At 39.5% G+C, this 18,153-nt stretch overlaps 1 protein-coding gene across 1 annotated transcript in view; it reads left to right on the plus strand.

Moving 5' to 3' along the window:
- The window catches only part of PAPPA2 (pappalysin 2), a 118,565-nt gene that overhangs the window by 13,423 nt on the left and 86,989 nt on the right, over positions 1 to 18,153 (plus strand). Inside the window, exon 2 of the mRNA XM_075833075.1 lies at positions 14,436 to 15,492. Coding sequence (XP_075689190.1) covers positions 14,436 to 15,492 — 1,057 coding nt within the window. The remainder of the gene's footprint in view (positions 1 to 14,435; positions 15,493 to 18,153) is intronic.

Below are 18,153 nucleotides of genomic sequence, written 5' to 3' on the forward strand. Positions count from 1 at the left end.
AAGCAATTAATTCTGATAGTATCCATGTATGATCACTGTGTATGAATGACCTGTAACAATCTATTCGATTGACGATAACTTCTGCCATTGTGATTGAAATGAATCTGACATTAAATATTTGTGTAATCAGTGGAAACCAATTGCAGTGATCACAGCATGTCAACTGGAGTCTTTTTCACTGATCACTCAGCATAGGAATGACTCCGGTCAATGGTAACATGGCCTGAACATGTTTATACAATTGCACTCATCATAATAATCAGATTGCAAGTCAGATCTTTGCTGAATTGTACTGTATAAACATGGTCGTAGGCCAATTTCAGATGACCATAATACGGCCGCATTTTAGGTCGCAACACCCAAACTCCACAAAGCTCTACTGAACCAAACTCATATCATCATAGGGTTCTATAGTAATGTAAGGTCAGTTCAGAACCACTAGGGGTCCAGGTGTCTGGAGAAATAATACAGACCCTAAAATTCATCCATATTATGGCTGTTGAATCTTAGATGCAGATCTAGCAGTCACTGCAGGGCCGTGGAGCCTGAGGAAACCCGAAAGCTCCTCTACTACTTAAAAATAAATTTTTATTATAAATGGCAAATGGTGGTTGGCGCCCTGTTACAGATTTTGCATTAGGACCCAGGAGCTTCAAGTTAAGCCTCTGAAACCGGCCTCAGTTCTAAAGGGGACCTGCTGCTAGGGGAAAAACCCGTAGAATAGGGAAACTCCATTTTTTAAAATAAAACAATGTTCTCATAGGACAATAAGAATTACCTTTCTGAATACGAATGTAGGATCTTAAAGGGGTTGCGTGGTTTCAGCAAATTAATGTTATTTTTTAAATATATTTAAAAGTTCTACAATTTTCCAATATACATTCTGTATCAATTCGTCGAGGTTTTCAAGATCTCTGCTTGCTTCCATTCAGTAGGAACATTCATTATTTACATCCAGTGGATAAAATTAGGTCCATTAACATATGATGAACACAGAGGCACTGGGCTCATTAGAATACGCAGTTCTGATACACATACTGTAACTGTAACGAGTCGTGCACCTGTGTGTCCATCACATGACCATAGACGCAATTTATCTGCTGGAAGTAATCAATAAATGTTCCTACTGAATAACAGCAAGCAAAGGTCTTAAAAACCATAACAAAGTAATACAGAAATTAAATTGGAAAATATATGTCATTAATGTGGTGAAACTGCACAACCCCTTTAAGCTACAGAAGTATGATTTCAAGGAAGGGGAGTTGCTTTTCTAGTATCTCTCAGAAGTCAGTCAGAAAAATGTTAGCCTACTTTGTGCAAAAAACATTCTCAAAAAGTTCAGTACACGCCATAAAGGCAGTCCACACCACTGCTCAGATGCCCTTGAATTAGGCAACTCAAGGTCAGATTCTCTATTCCAGAACTGTCACTTGCTGAAGGTCATTCTGGAGCCCCTTTCTTGGCTATGTCCCGAGATTGGCACTTTAAAACCACATAGACCTGAAATTGCTGCCAATCTAATTTTCTTCGTTGCAAGCAAAAGTTGTGCATGATAGCGAAGAAGAGCAAAGAGAATGCCCTGTTCCCAACCTCAATGTTTCAGTAGAGTTAAGGCCCTTTTACACCAGCCAATTCCAATTCGCTCGTTCCCGATAATTGCCCTGTGTAAACAGCGCAACGATCATCAGATGAACGAGTAAACGTTCAATCATCGGCTGATTGCATAACAAAACTATTATTGTTGTCGGCAGCACATCTTGGTGTGTAAACAGGGAGACGCTCTGCCGACATATTAGAAATGTATAGGGACGAGCAATCGGAGTAACGAGCGCTCGTCCCCATACTAGCGCCTTGTGAAAGGGGCAAACGAGCGCGGATCAATGAGCTGTCTCGTTGATCGGTGTTGGTTTACAAGGCCCACGTTGGCCCGTATAATATCACCCTTACTATAAAAACGAAAACAATAGATAGCAGATCTCTACTCCAGTTGATTTCCTAAGATACATTTTCTAGATATGAAAGGCGGCCACAACATCCCAAAGACCAATATTGTATACCACTGGAATAAAGCTGTACGTACTTTCCTAAGAAAAAATGGCCAACGTGCTCCAAAGAGGATCATAAACATCAGGTACATTTTATTGTTGAACTTTTTCGTCCATTGTTTCTATGGACATGCTATTAAACATTGTAAGCAAACCGCTCTTCACTTTTTGCAGCATTTGTGAATTGCAGATTTATCTGTTTGCCTTTTTTCATCACAGGAAAGACTTTGGCTCGGGACATATCTCTAGTCAGCACAAACAGTCTCAGTACAGCTCTAAATATATAAAAGGCTTTTCTGCTCAATAGCACATAACCCGCTAATAGCAGCTGAGCAGCCTCCAGTTAGAGGTATCAAGTATTTGTGTGTCATAAAGTGGCTGCAGTTTGTCATTACTCATTGAGGGATGAGGAAACCGCTTATTCCAATTCCCACTATTACAGAACAGCGGACTGTGTAAACGCGGAACACACATTTTTATCAATGACTTATTATTTATGAGTCAGGAGACTTGAACATTGATGCATTATAGTTCTTTTGTTCTATGTATAACATAATAACTTCCCTTATTGTGACGTATCCCACATCGGTGTCCAGGGGCGTAACTAAAGGGTGCTGGGCCACATACCACGCTTTTGAACCACCCCCCCCTCCCGGATCAGAACACAAACAGACCCCAGATAAGATATATATAAAAAAACAACAACTCCTCATTCCTCTTCACTTCTCTTGTCCTCTTGTCTTTTGGGCCCCTCTACATCAGGCCTGTGGATAGAGAGACTGTCACGGAGCCTGCAGAGGATGGTGTAAACCCACTTTTTCCACCAAGGGATTTGACATAGGGCTAAACCAGGGAGCAGAGTCTAAGGGGATCCCAGGTATTCACCCTTTAATCCCTATACAGGGATCTAAATTTAGTTGTGGGGGAACCCCAGGTCGCTACCCCCCAGAGTAGTGCCCCTTGGTGATGGCCAACGTAAACTGGCGTTTTACTAAAATTGGCAGATTATAATCAGGGTCTGGTATAGCAAAGATCAGAGCAGGTGGCAAACGGGCACTCACGGTCAGGGCAAGAGGTCAGGGCATGAGGCAGGGGCTCATCACGGGGTCACTAGCAAGAGGTCAGGGCAGGAGGCAGAGGCTCATCACGGGGTCACTAGCAAGAGGTCAGGGCAGGAGGCAGAGGCTCATCACGGGGTCACTAGCAAGAGGTCAAGGCAGGTGGCAGACAAGGATAGTCAAAGGTGCAGGCAAAGTGAAACAGGAAATCCAAACAAACGATCAGCAGGATATTAGTAGCAAGCTAGGATGAACCAGGCATGGTGTACAGAAAAAGAAGGATCGTTATACTTTAGTAAAACTGGGTGAATATTTTTGGAGTGTGCTGGCACTAGGCGCACTAGGTGCAGAAGGAGAGCATCGGCGGCATGGGAGGCCGCCAGAAGCAGAGATCATTGTAGAGCAGCCGCACCGGCAAGAAGCCAGAAGACGCCGGGACTTGGTAAGCATATGGTGGCGGGGAGCAGAGGCCATGACAGCTAGACTTTTCCTCTCCATAGAAAGTTGTCCCAACCAGTCCTTCAAGCTGTTTTAAAATGCCATAGCCCTGTAAATATTACCAGTAGTCCACAAGGGCATACAAACATACTGGCAAATACGATTGAGTATTCCCAGGACTGAAAATAGGGCAGCCAGGGGACCTAAATATGACAGCTAGAGTTAGTTTTATATTCATATCTGCCAGTGGGCCTAAACATTTTCTTTTGGCTACTTTATATGACTGAGCGGCACCTGAATGATGTTTTTCTTTTTTGTCTACCACATGTGTAGCATCAATTCTCAAACATGAGGCCAGCTGCGGGTTGGCAACGAGTGCACTTTAACTGAACTGATCTGTGCCTTTTACACAAAATTCTAATTTTACTTTACAACAGAAACTTTTGGAGCAAAATCACAATATTTGTCTAGTAATATTGCACGTCTGTTGACTCTGCTGGAATTTGCCAGAATTACATGAAAAAGTTGGATGGCTTTTCAGTATTCTTGGATAGATGAATATGGAAACAGAGAATGTTGACAGCAGTGGAGATCCTATAATAAGGCGGACCGAGGTACTTGTCTCAGGTAGCAGAAAATTGTAGGAAATTGACTTTAAAAAATAAATTTTCTCATTTCTATTGTTTGAATTAGTATTTTCTTCTCAGTAACTGAATGATCGATGGAACAGAAAGAAAATAGTTTCCTAGAATGAAATACTGAGAAGCAATGGTCTAACTAGGCAGCACTATAGTTTACAAAAGCAAGCAGAGATCTTCAGTTGCACATCCCTCCCAACATTTTACAGGGCCAGAAGGGGATACTTAAAGGGGTTGCCTATTTTGAACAGCCCCTTGCCATGTTGCAGATCTCCCTGTGACTAGATTATTGGTGGATTCCATCCCCATAATTAGATTGTTTGAGCGCTAGGACCCATATCAATCTCTAGAACAGGTGACCCCAGTCCTCTGTCCCTCATTACAGTGAACGAGCTGGCTGGGGAGGAACGGCGGACTTATGTGTCCTGTTCTAGCAATTTGGAGGGGGGGGGAGTCCAGTTTCAAACCTCCACTGATCTAAAATGTATCACCCATCCCACCAGTGATTGGTGCACTGCGCTAATTAGGTGTCTGACTGCAGGCGGTAGAGAGAAGAAGGGTTAACAGAGGATAGAATAAGACATAGGTACAATTTGCTCTTGGTTGGGATGGCCTCGTCTGAGCAGCATATAGTGTCAAGAATAGTGGGCTGGGGCCTCTTTGGCCTGCCGTCCTCCCAATATCCATATCGCTCATATAAAGAAAAAGTTAAAAATAAACAAAAGTACCCACTTAAAAGGAAAGAGAGCAGTGGACGAGGCCAGTGCAGTGAAAAGCAGCAGATGGGAGGTTCTGCGTGGGCGCATGCAGTGCGCGCTCATATGAATCTTGCATCCCTGTGTGCGGTCACATGCCGTCCAGGAGGGGGCTGGACAGGAATTCAACTCCACCAGGCCTATGGACGTTGCTAAGAGCGATAGCGCAGCATTCTTTAGAGCGGCAGGAAATTTGGTCTACCAAAAGTACAAGAGATTGCAAAGAATTAGTGATGACACCTTATGAGCAGGAACAATCATTTTTTATGACTGTGTAAGTCAGGAATTTGATTAAGCCATTCCCAGAATGTAATTTTTAAATTAAAAATGAAAACTTTTAAAAAACTTTTGACATGTTATAGTGACATGTCAGAAGTTTTGATTGGTGGGGGTCCGAGCACTGAGACCCCCACTGATCATCACTAAAACGAGGCGGCAGAAGCACTTGGGTGAGCGCGGTGCCTCTTAGTTTCTGATCGTGTTTTCTCGGAAAATCTACGAGCCCGCAAATTTGGAGGGAGTATGAGGGAGGGGGATCCATAACTGTTCTTCTCGCCTTCCTGCTACAATTCTTCTTCAGCTTTTAGTAAAACAATGAAACCTATTCAGCCTCATGTATACAAAAATACAGTAGTGTGTGATAAATATCACCAAGTTTTAAGTGGATGTGAACTGTATAGAAGTAATGATTGTCAACTATAAATATAATGGAACACTAAACCTACATTTACTACATCTGCTATGAACTTTGACACAATCTGTTATTCTCTGGTATCAGCCATTCCAGACTAGGGAGACGCTTACCGTAATGTTTTTTGAAATTCTCTGAAATCCATGATCACTACTTTATCTCACATATCTGGTCCTGAAAACCTGCAGGAACATTTACGCACATTACTCTTCTTTATACGCTTTGTATCTCAGTTTTAGTACTGCTTAATCCTTACTTTTATAGCAATACCCAACTTTAACCACTAGAGGGAATTATTGCTTTAAACATTCAGGTCTAAGAAATTCATATTTCCAGAAATTTGATTTTTTTCTTCTCCTTTTTTTAATAATATGGTAGCGCATATAGCCAGTAATGAAGCGCAGCCACTATTCTGGGACACCGATATCTATTACTTTGCTTTGACCTTTTCACTCATTCTAATTATGCATAAAAATTGACACAAGTCCCTGGCTTGTTAGGGCATCATACTAATGCCACTGCCAGCCGGGTCCGGTGGGCTTCTTGCTCTGTGGAAGTGAACATTTGGGGGAAGCTCTTGAAGATTCTGCCATATTGTGGCTTTCATTGTACAGGCAATAATATTTGTCATTGTCTAACATAATCCAGGCTCTTCAATAGGTGATGCTGTTATTTTAGAGAAGACCTCTAGGGGGCAGTATTAGTACTCTTTTGTGTTCATTTTATTTTGTGTTCTCAGGGTTTCTTTTACTGCACATCAGTTTTAGAAGAACTGTGACTTATGTCTAATAGGTATTAGGGCTCAGGATTTTCAATCAGGTTTGTAAGATATACAATTTGTATTGTGGCCATATGTGGTGTGCAGAATAACCACAAAAACTGCTTTTCAAGGTAAATCAACAGTTTGTATGAAATTAAAGGAACGCACAATGTAAGATGAAGCTGCCCCAGGTGGAGAGGAATAATGTCTCCTTCTATGCCCAGCACATTACGGCTTTTTTACTGTAAAATACTGAGCTATACAATATTTAAAGGAGTTTTTCTTACAGTGAAATGCATGTCAGCGCTGTCAGATCCAGACAAACAGCAGCCGCAGATTGTACGGTACTATAGAAGCCTCCTGAGTTTTCCATCCACATGCCAGTATACAGTACATGGAGCCTGTGCTCTGTATGGTGCCGCCGTACAACAATGCTTCTAGGGTGCAATATGTCTGTGATGTGGCTCTCCATGGATCATGGACCCTACGCTGAAGGCATATGGAGGTGCAGTATGGCCTCATAGATTTCTATAAGTACCGTGCTACAGTGTGCATGAGGCCTAACGCCCACTGAAGTTTTAAGTTATTTTAAATGACCATTAATGTTGTATTGCACGTGTGTGTTAGGACATTTTAACTGGAAATACCTTCTAAATTCATCCGTGCCCCAGTGTATAGGACCGGTGCAGCAGCAACTATACAATATAAGCTTTGCTATAATTGTTCTTGTATATAGCTGTATCTTCCTGTTTGATTCTCAGTATCTATCTATCTATCTATCTATCTATCTATCTATCTATCTATCTATCTATCTATCTATCTATCTATCTATCTATCTATCTATCTATCTATCTATCTGTCTGTCTGTCTGTCTATCTAGCGATCGATCGATCTATCTATCTATCTATCTATCTATCTATCTATCTATCTATCTATCTATCTATCTATCTATCTATCTATCTATCTATCATCTATCTATCTATCTATCTATCTATCTATCTATGTATCTATCTATCTATCTGTCTGTCTGTCTGTCTGTCTGTCTGTCTGTCTAGCGAGCGATCGATCGATCGATCGATCGATCGATCTATCTATCTATCTATCTATCTATCTATCTATCTATCTATCTATCTATCTATCTATCTATCTATCTATCTATCTATCATCTATCTATCTATTATCGATCGATCGATCTATCATCTATCTATCTATCTATCTATCTATCTATCTATCTATCTATCTATCTATCTATCTATCTATCTATCTATCTATCTATCTATCTATCTATCTATCTATCTATCATCTATCTATCTATCTATCTATCTATCTATCTATCTATCTATCTATCTATCTATCTATCTATCTATCTATCTATCTATCTATCTATCTATCATCTATCTATCTATCTATCTATCTATCTATCTATCTATCTATCTATCTATCTATCTATCTATCTATCTATCTATCTATCTATCTATCTATCTATCTATCTATCTATCTACAAAAAGTCTAATTAAAAGTTTTTGTAAATGAAGAGTGACAACCAATATCACTGGCCAGTTCAGCTCCCATGGGAGATGTCATCCAGCTATTCTAGACTTCTAAAAGGCAAATCTGCCTCATCCTATGTGGTTTCCATTTGAATTGTACAGCATTGAATTGTGAATTACACATGGTTACACCTCAAGCATTTTGCATAGTGTAAATATCATCCATAATAGATTAATAGGCTGGCTAGGATAAGGAATTTATTGGGCAGCTGAGGCAGAATAAATTCTAACACCCAAATATTTAATTTATATTGCTGAGCTGATGGCATTTGCAGTTGCCAGGGGTGTTTTTTCTGCATAGCAGATACATTTTGTCTTCATCTATGAGGATAAATAGACTGCATCCCACTATAATTCTCATAACACATCTATAATTTAGAGTAGTATTCAAACCTAGTCATATATATGCTACCCCTTGTCCCAAACTCCATGACCCCTTTTAAATCCTTGAAAAAAAATATACAAATCGTACATAGAGTTCCTTTTATCTGTTATTAACAGGACTGGCTGATTACATATACTGGACTACTAGACAGACATAAAAAAATGATATAACATGATCCAGGTACCAGTTTTTTAGTACTTTGTAGGACCCCTTTTTACATTGCCTCAGTACAGGCCAAAGAAGTGCTTCATTGAGTTCAAGTAGCAGAAACATCCCAACATCAGCTACTCGGAGGAGACAACAGGAGTCAGGACTTCATGGTAGATTTGTGCAAAAAAAAACAAAAACGACTACTGATGGAGAGAAATTAGAATAGGAGATTTGCATGGGCAAGGAAGACAGGCAGTGGACGTCAGATCAGTGGAAATCCAATCTTTCGTCCATTTTTAGTCCCAAAAGCCATCTTCTTAAGATCCAGGGAAAGTGAGCAGATGATGTCTGCATGTATGGCTCCCTCCATGAAGCATGTGTGAGGAGCTGTAATGGTGGGGGAGCTTTGCTAGTGACACTTGCAGATTTATTTAGAATTTCTGGTTTGTGTTTAGGGCCTGTTCTCTCCTGCGTTCAGTGTTTCCATTGCTCTCCTCTGTCAGAGGAGCAGAACAACAAAAATAACGGAAGCGCCGATTCTGTTGCATGACGGACACCATCAGCGCCCAACGGATCCCATTGACTTCATGATCTCCATCATTTTATCAAAAACAATATGCTGCGCTATTGCTTCTGGTATTTTGGGTCAGATCTACAATAGAGGCCCCTAACGAAACCTACAACGCAGATGTGAGCAGGCCCTTACCAGGCCATTATGTGGCCCTCATATTCACCTTAATCCAATTGGGATAGTGTTGGATGTGTTGGACAAGACAGTTAATAAAAATCAGCAGGTGCTCAGCATACATGGGTACTCCTTATACATTTTTGGAAGAGCACCCCAAGTGGCCACCTCATGAAGTTGGTTGAGAGAATACCAAGATTCTGAAATGCTGTCATCAAGACAATTGGCCATCCTTTTCCACGAAATCCCATAGGCGCTCGAGATCTGGTGATTGGAGGACACTAAACTCGTGTTGATGGAACAAGCTTGAGATGTTGTCCGCTTTGTGACATAACTTCTTATCCTGCTGGAAGTCGGAGATAGAAGAAGTAGACAGACTGACAGTAAAGGAATTCACGAGTTCAGTATCAATACTCAGATAGTCTGCGACATTTAAACATAATTGGTATTAAGCGGCCTAAGCTGTAACAAGAAAACATGTCCCACACCATTACACCACCACCAGCCTGAACTATCGACACAAGGCTAAAGGGATATTGAACCAATCTGGCCGTTCTCTACTGACTTCTCATATTAACAAGATGAAAACTTCTGTTCACTGGATGTGCTCACTATTCTCAAGAGCAGCGGTCCCCAACCTTTTATACCTCGTGAGCCACAATCAAATTTGAGCGATGTCCGGGAGCCACATTTAAGTAAAAATTTTAATATATTAAACGTAGAGAAACATAAAATCAGGAAATTTCAATTTCCAGGTAAATATTTTCGTTTGAAATTTGACACACTGATATTCCACTATTCAAATTTACGCTTTCCTGGGGATAGGACATGTCTGTAATATTGTTAATGTGGATGTTATAATGTATCAGGAGCATATGGTTACAACCTAGGGCTCCTTACAGTAGGGGGTTGCGAGTCATATGTGGCTCCCAAGCTACAGGTTGGGGACCACTGCTCTAGGCTTATTCTAAATGTATCTTTTATAATAATGTCGTTTATGCCAAAATCTAAGTTTACCATATGAGTAGTGCAGCAAAAGTCAAGATTCATCAGACTGGGCAACATTTTTCCAGTCTTCAACTACCCAATTTTGTTAAGCCTGTGCCCACTGTAGCTTCAGTATTCGGATCTTAGCTGTCAGGATCCATCTATCTGCATCTCATCCCCTTCAAAGTTGTAATTATTTTGTGCCACTATTATAACACATAGTTATTTGGGTCAGTGTTGCCTTCATATCAAAATGACCCAGTCAGGCCACTTAGCTATTACTTCTCTGCAGCTATACCTGTATGTGTGCTAATACGTAGAATATTCCCATAAACTGAATGTCCTCTATTATCTGCTCCAAGTGACCTTTTCTCTATGGTATTTTGTTGTGTTGTTTTTGTAGAAAAATATAGACAAATATTTCCGTAAACGTCACTATTAATTTTAATAGGATTTTTTTTCTGATGGAAAATTCCAACAGTTATTTTCAGCTCTATCAGATTTCAGTTGTTTCGGTGACCAGGATCATGCTGTCTGGTGTGGAAAGACAACCGTTTTTTCCTTACCATTAATGTTCCTAGTACTTCTTGGGCTTTCTTTTTTTCATGAATTTTATTTTTTTCGTAATGGGATTATAAATAGAAGCCTTGATGGAAAGTTCTTAAAAATGTACAGTCAAATTTGTACAATGTAGCCACGATTAGGCTGGCACAATTTAAGCAATGGGAAAAATAATACAGTTTTAATTTCACTCAGCCTTAAAGGGAACCTGTCACCAGAATTTCACCTATTAAACCAGCAATACCAGGTGGTAGTGGGTGAAACATCATTTCTATGTAACCTATAATTGTCTTCTAAGTTGCTCTGTACCTTTAGTATTCAGTTTTTTAGTGTTCCTGCACCGTATGCTAATGAGCATAAAAGAGTCATATCTTCGTTCGAAAAGTGTCATATCTTCATTCCTCAAGCCTTTCCAAATTAACTCCGTCTGGGAAGAGGAACGAACGAGACTACCGGATTATTGCCATAAAAGGTGCAAAATCTTTGCAGACCGTTATTTACGGTCGGAGGAGGAGTTTAGAAGAGAAATAACGGCAATTAACTTTTGATAGCAGCAGCCAGAGAGGGGTGAGTAGAGTTCAATTGGTGAAATGCTGGTGACAGGTTCCCTTTAAGTTTGAGTGAGTCGCAGGTTCTGTTAGATATAAGAGAATTGCTGTAAATCCTTAAAGTGTAGCTAAAGTTTGACAAACTTCTGACATGTCATAGTGACATGTCAGAAGTTTGGATTGGTGGGGGTCCGAGCACTGGGACCCCCACCAATCGCTAGAATGATGCAGCTGAACCACTTGTGTGAGCACTCAGCCGCTTCGTGTCTGTTCGAGTTTTTCCAGAGAGCCGATGTATCGGAGAATGGGCTCATAGACTTTCTATAGAGTCCGTACACTGATACATTTATTTCTAGAAACAGCCGAACAGGCACGAAGCGGCTGAGCGCTCACACGAGCGCTTCAGCTGCTTCGTTTTAGCGATTGGTGGGGGTTTCAGTGCTCGTACCCCCACCAATCCAAACTTCTGACATGTCACTATGACATGTCAGAAGTTTGTCAAACGTTTAGCTGCACTTTAATCAGGTGTGAGGTACTTCGGGAGGGACCAATAAGATAATCCTGCCTATTGCAGTTTATATGGGAGTATCTAATGTCCTCGAGACTGGCAGTAGAGGTTGTGGTGGTTGCTCATTTTCCTCTACCTTGTACATTAGGCAGTTTAAAGAGTCAGTGGGAAAAGCTTGTACTGTACTTAGGAGAAAAAAACAAGTCATTAGTAGAAAGGTGATGTTCTTTTACTTAGCTACAAAATGTATCATATCCAAATTAGCTTTATTAGTTTTAATAATTTCTCCGCAATAAAAGGGTTTTAGCTGTTCATGTCTTAAAGATTAGTAGAGAACTCGGCAGCTTTTCATGAAAGTCTGTAATAAATAAAAATATTCTCCTATAATTACAGAGGACTTAGATCAGTAAATTGCTGGAAACAGGGAAAGTAATGACCAGATAACGGTGAAAAGAAAGTTCTGTAACCAATAGAAAACACATTTACATTGATTTAGTAATCCTATATTCTACTAGGGAAGTTTGATGTAGAATCCCACTTACTGCCATCAGTTACATCATTTTTAAAACTACTATCCGATACAAAAATGTACAATTTCCGCTATATGTTCTTTCGTCAATAAGATGGCATGCAGAAGCCTTTGTATTTCTCACACGTTAGGTAAGAGGATGACTGGTATACCCTATGTTACATTTTGTTTTCTAAGCAGAATATTTGACTGTGTATGTTTCAGTCAGGGGGTCAACACAATAATGGCCAATAGGGCCCCTTACAGACAGTGAATAAACAGACTCTCAAACCTAACCTCTTTCTTTTACACTTTTAAGACCCTACAGTGTGCCAATATTGGGTAGGAGTTGTAAAACCCAGCTAAAGAAGAATGGTTCATCAAAATATGACATATTATTTTTTCCAAATGGCTATTCATAAAAAAAAATATTGAAATATTCAATTTTCACACTGGCCAATAGAGCACACAAAATAGGCTGATATTTCCTGTTTTCTTTAGCACACTAGTCAGCTTTGCAGTATAGAATGGGACACGATGAGCAGAGTCATATTTTATTATAAGTAGAGGGTGAAAGAGTCAAAGGGAATGTCTCATTTATTAATTAAATGTAAGTCTGTAAAAGAGAAATAATATGTTTATCATTTTGTGCTTTTTATTTTTAAAAACTTTCCTAGGGTGACCATATTGGAAACACCCCCCCCCCATTCCTCTATTATCTGGTATAGACAGTACAGTGGGGTATATGTGCTGAAATTAATGGGAGTCAATTAACAGAGGAATGTTTTAGAATATTACAGTCTCCAGTGGTGGAGTGATGGAGTAGCACTCCCCCAAAGACCAGGGAGTAACAGGGGAGAAGCAGAACGCCTCCAAACATCTGCCCAATGGGAAATACAGCGTTCTGATTTGACAAGGTGTTTTTTTACGCGGCCGTTTTTCAAAAGAAGTGCATGTCACTTCTTGAGCCGTTTTTGGAGCCGTTTTTAATTGACTCCATAGAAAAACAGCTCCAAAAATGGCCATAAATAACGCAGCAAAAAACGTGAGTTGCTAAAAAAACGGTTGAAAACAGCTCCGTATTTTCAGACGTTTTTAATTTTGTGTGTGCACATACCCTAAGGGTTTAGGAGGTGTAGTTATGGTCAGCCTAGCCAGCCCTGCCCTCTTACAGCTCCCGATCACAAAAACAGCCAAGACTATTCTGTTTCTGACTTAGTCATGCTTTAGTGTAAATTTTCCCTTTTTTTTTTGATAAATTTTTTAGAAAAAATGCAAATTATCGCAGCTAGGAAAAATCGATAAAACTTTCTTTGGAAGCGCTTTATTATTCTTAGGCTGATTATACACATTAGATTAAAATCAGCAGTACCCGATGATTTCAGATCATCCGGAGAAAGAGGAATCGGCATGTTGGGTTTTAACCAATCTAATCTTTAATCTATCTATCTATCTATCTATCTATCTATCTATCTATCTATCTATCTATCTATCTATCTATCTATCTATCTATCTATCTATATCTGACACTAGAAGTAACCATAGAGTTTCAAAAGGTGTATGGCAAGTTACGCATGTTCATGGATATTGATATGTATATCACTCTTTTAGCCAGTAAGTGATATTTTGCACTTATAATACATCTTTCTCCACAATCTCTATGTATGTCATATTTAATTTGTTAATTGTACTTGTCTGTATACCCTAAGGTTGTGAAAACTTTTACTTCTGCCTTAATTATAAAGGAAAGGTGATGTAGAATTAAAAAAAAAATCTACTTTAAAAAGTCAATTGTCATGCCGTTTTGACTTGTTAGGAACATGTTTATCAAAATCAGCAGATTGAAATAGTGTCTTTTTTTTTTGTTAATTGCAAAATGCACTTTTATTACAATGTGTTAATGAGGTCCTTGAGAAACTAATGATACTATGAATCCTGGAGACTACCTGCAAGTTCATGATAATTGCAATTCACAGTGAAGAAAGCTTTTTCTAGTCATTGGGACAAAAATCATATTGGCTTTATTACACAGCCATCTCTTACCTGCTCTCAGATGGTTATGGGTGAAGGTGATTTTCCTTCATCATGACCAATATTAATGGATTTAAAGCCAACGATGGATTTTGTAAGTTCCTTACCCATTCTCTCTCTTTTATTTCCTCTACCAGGCATGTTTGATAATTGCTCTCATGTAGCAAGTGACCGTGGCTGGTCTATTGGAATACGGCCAGCTGTACCAGATGCAAAGAGAGATGCACGTTTCTACTTCTCACTCCGAACTGACCGCTCTCAGAGTGCCACGGTCTTGATGTCTCCCCATCGCTACAAGCCTGGTACCTGGACTCACCTTGCTGCCATTTATGATGGACAAGAAATTTTGCTCTACATTGATGGTTCTCAGGTTTCTAGCGCAAAAGGTCAATTGGGTCCCCTTCATAGTCCATTTATTTCATTATGTAGATCCCTTATGCTTGGAGGAGACAACTCAGATATTGGTAACTACTACCGGGGTCATCTTTTCTCCTTACGCCTGTGGTCAGAGGTTAGAACTCAACATCAGTTAAGATTAGAAACCTTGAGGAGATCCTCTAAAACTTTACCACTGAAGCAAAGTCGCTCAAAACTGTCCGGTAATATATGGAGTTTATATAAAGATGGAGTACATCCAGAAGTTATACCAGGTCTTATGCCAGAAAAGGAAATCATCTCCACCATTTCACTCCCTCCTTGTGGTAGAACACTTTGTGATTCGCCTGATGTGACTACTGGGTATAGCAGGCCGGGAGTAAAATGGGAAAAAGTAGTCCATTACCGGGTGGTAAACGTGTGTGAAAATGATGGATCCAGACCCTTGGTAAGCACTGAACAGGTTCAGAGACAGCATGAGGGCTTGTCCAATGCTTACAGTCAACATGGCATCCATTGGCAACTTAATGTAGTAGAGATTCATAATTCCAGCTTACGAAATCGAGTAGTATTACCTGGATGTGAACCAGGCAGAGTTGGCAATGATCAGTGTGACCCTGAATGTAAACATCCCCTTACTGGCTATGACGGTGGAGATTGTGGTTTCTTCAGGCCTTGTAGTTCCAGTAAGAAGGGTGATGGGGTGTGCCACCTTGAATGCAACACAGCAAGGGATGACTATGATGATGGAGACTGTTGTCCAAGCAAAGAATCTGGAAATAGTGCAAAGACATGCTTTGATCCTGATGCAAGGGGAAGGTAAGGAATAGTTATAATCTTACTTTGGTTGGTTTATTTATTTATTTTTGGTTGGTTTATTTATTTATTTTATTTATTTATTTTCATATCATTTTCACATAATTATTTAAAAATGTTTAGAACTTGTATTTCGCATTCTACAGGGTGGGCCATTTATATGGATACACCTAAATAAAATGGGAATGGTTGGTGATATTAACTTCCTGTTTGTGGCACATTAGTATATGGGAGGGGGGAAACTTTTCAAGCTGGGTGTTGACCATGGCGGCCATTTTGAAGTCGGCCATTTTGTATCCAACTTTAGTTTTTTCAATGGGAAGAGGGTCATGTGACACATCAAACTTATCGAGAATTTCACAAGAAAAACAATGGTGTGCTTGGTTTTAACATTACTTTATTCTTTCATGAGTTATTTATGTCATTATGGGTGTCTTGTCTGAGCATTCCTAGATGAACAGTTTCCTGGAAAGTGGATTGGTCGTCGTGGGCCAGTTGAATGGCCCCCTAGGTCTCCCGATCTGACCCCCTTAGACTTTTATCTTTGGGGTCATCTGAAGGCAATTGTCTATGCTGTGAAGATACGAGATGTGCAGCAACTGAAACTACGGATACTGGAAGCCTGTGCTAGCATTTCTTCTGCGGTGTTGCTATCAGAGTGTGAAGAGTGGGAGAAGAGGGTTGCATTGACAATCCAACACAATGGGCAGCACTTTGAACACATTTTATAAGTGGTCAGAAACTTGTAAATAACTCATGAAAGAATAAAGTAACGTTAAAACCAAGCACACCATTGTTTTTCTTGTGAAATTCTCGATGAGTTTGATGTGTCACATGACCCTCTTCCCATTGAAAAAACTAAAGTTGGATACAAAATGGCCGACTTCAAAATGGCCACCATGGTCAACACCCAGCTTGAAAAGTTTCCCCCCTCCCATATACTAATGTGCCACAAACAGGAAGTTAATATCACCAACCATTCCCATTTTATTTAGGTGTATCCATATAAATGGCCCACCCTGTAAATCATGTTTACATGTGACCTATATCATGCATCTAAAATGTTTTTGTGTTATGGGTGAATGTGAAGACTCTTTTAGAAACTTCTTTTATAGTGGACTTTCTATGTATCTGCAGACTTGTAACATGTTGCTCATCGACAGGTAAACCTTCAGGGTTTTAACTATTTACATCGATGTGCAGTATATCTGCTTAAGGCTCCTTCAAGCAAGATGCAGGTGTTGTTGATGGCAAGTCTGCAGATCTATTCTTGCTGTCAAAAACAGGACTGGCCTTGCTGACGGACCCCATTATAAGTCAGTGGGATCATTCAGAACTCATTAGGATCTATTTAAAAACAGATCTATGACACCTACTGTATCATGGCTCCACTAAGAATGACAGTAGAGTTAACAAGCCTTATGTGTAGTTTTGCGTAGTAAAAAGATATTTCTACAATGAAAAAGTAATTACAAATATACCAATTACATATAGATACTAATAATAGCAAATACAACATCACAATAAATAATAATAATAATAATTATTATTATTATTATTATAATTTTTCAGTACACGGCACCTGATGGCAATTGCTAACCCCTTAAAGACCAGGCCAATTTGAGTTTTTCATTTTTGTTTTTACCTTCCTGCCTTCCAAAAGCCATAACTTTTCTATTTCTGCGTCGCCATAGACATATGAGGTCTTATTTTTTTGTGGGACAAGTTTATGTTTTTTATGGCACCATTTATTGTACTGCATAATGTAATGGGAATCTGAAAAAAAAATTTGTGGGGTGAAATGGGCAAAAAACAGCAATTACACCAATTTTTGGGGGTTTTGTTTTTACGGCGTCCATCAGGCGGTAAAAACTATATATTCACCTTATTCTAAAGGTTATTATGGTTACGGCAATACCAAATTTATATGTTTTGTTTTATGTTTGACTACTTTTAGAAAATTAAAACTACATGCTCCTTGTGTCGCCATAACTTTTTTATTTTTCCATCAATTTGGAGGGCTTTCATTTTGCGGGTCGAGCTGTGGTTTTCACCGATACCATTGTGGGGTACATGCAACTTTTTGATCACTTTTTATTCCTTTTTTTTGAAGAGCTAAGGCGACCAAAAAACAGCAATTTGCATGTTTTATTTATATTTTTTTACGTCGTTCACCGAGCGGGTTGAATAATGCTATATTGTGATAGTTTGGACTTTTACGGACACGGCTATACCAGTTATGTTAACTTTTAGTTTTTTTCAACATTGCATTAGGCAAAAAATGAAAAAAGTTTTTTTTTGAACTTTTAATTTTATTTTTTTTGGAACATTATAAAAATCTTTATTTAACAGTTTTTTTACTTTTTTTGTTATTAGTCCCCATAAGAGACTTGAAGCAGCGATCATTGGATCGCTTGCATGATATACTGCAATACTAATGTATTGCAGTATATCATGATTCTGACAGTCTCCTTTGAAGCCCTGCTGGAGGCAGTGCTTCAAAGGAGTACAAAGATGGCAGACCTGGGGGCCTTTATTAGGCCCCCAGGCTGCCATAACAACCACTGTAAATGGGCGATCGTGCCGCCGGGGGGAGGGGGCGATGGCATGTTTGAGGGTGGTGCCCCACTGAGTCTAACAATTTAAATGCTGCGGTCGAAATTG

Source organism: Rhinoderma darwinii, chromosome 7, assembly GCF_050947455.1.
Source record: "Rhinoderma darwinii isolate aRhiDar2 chromosome 7, aRhiDar2.hap1, whole genome shotgun sequence".
NCBI classification, from domain to species: Eukaryota; Metazoa; Chordata; class Amphibia; order Anura; family Rhinodermatidae; genus Rhinoderma; species Rhinoderma darwinii.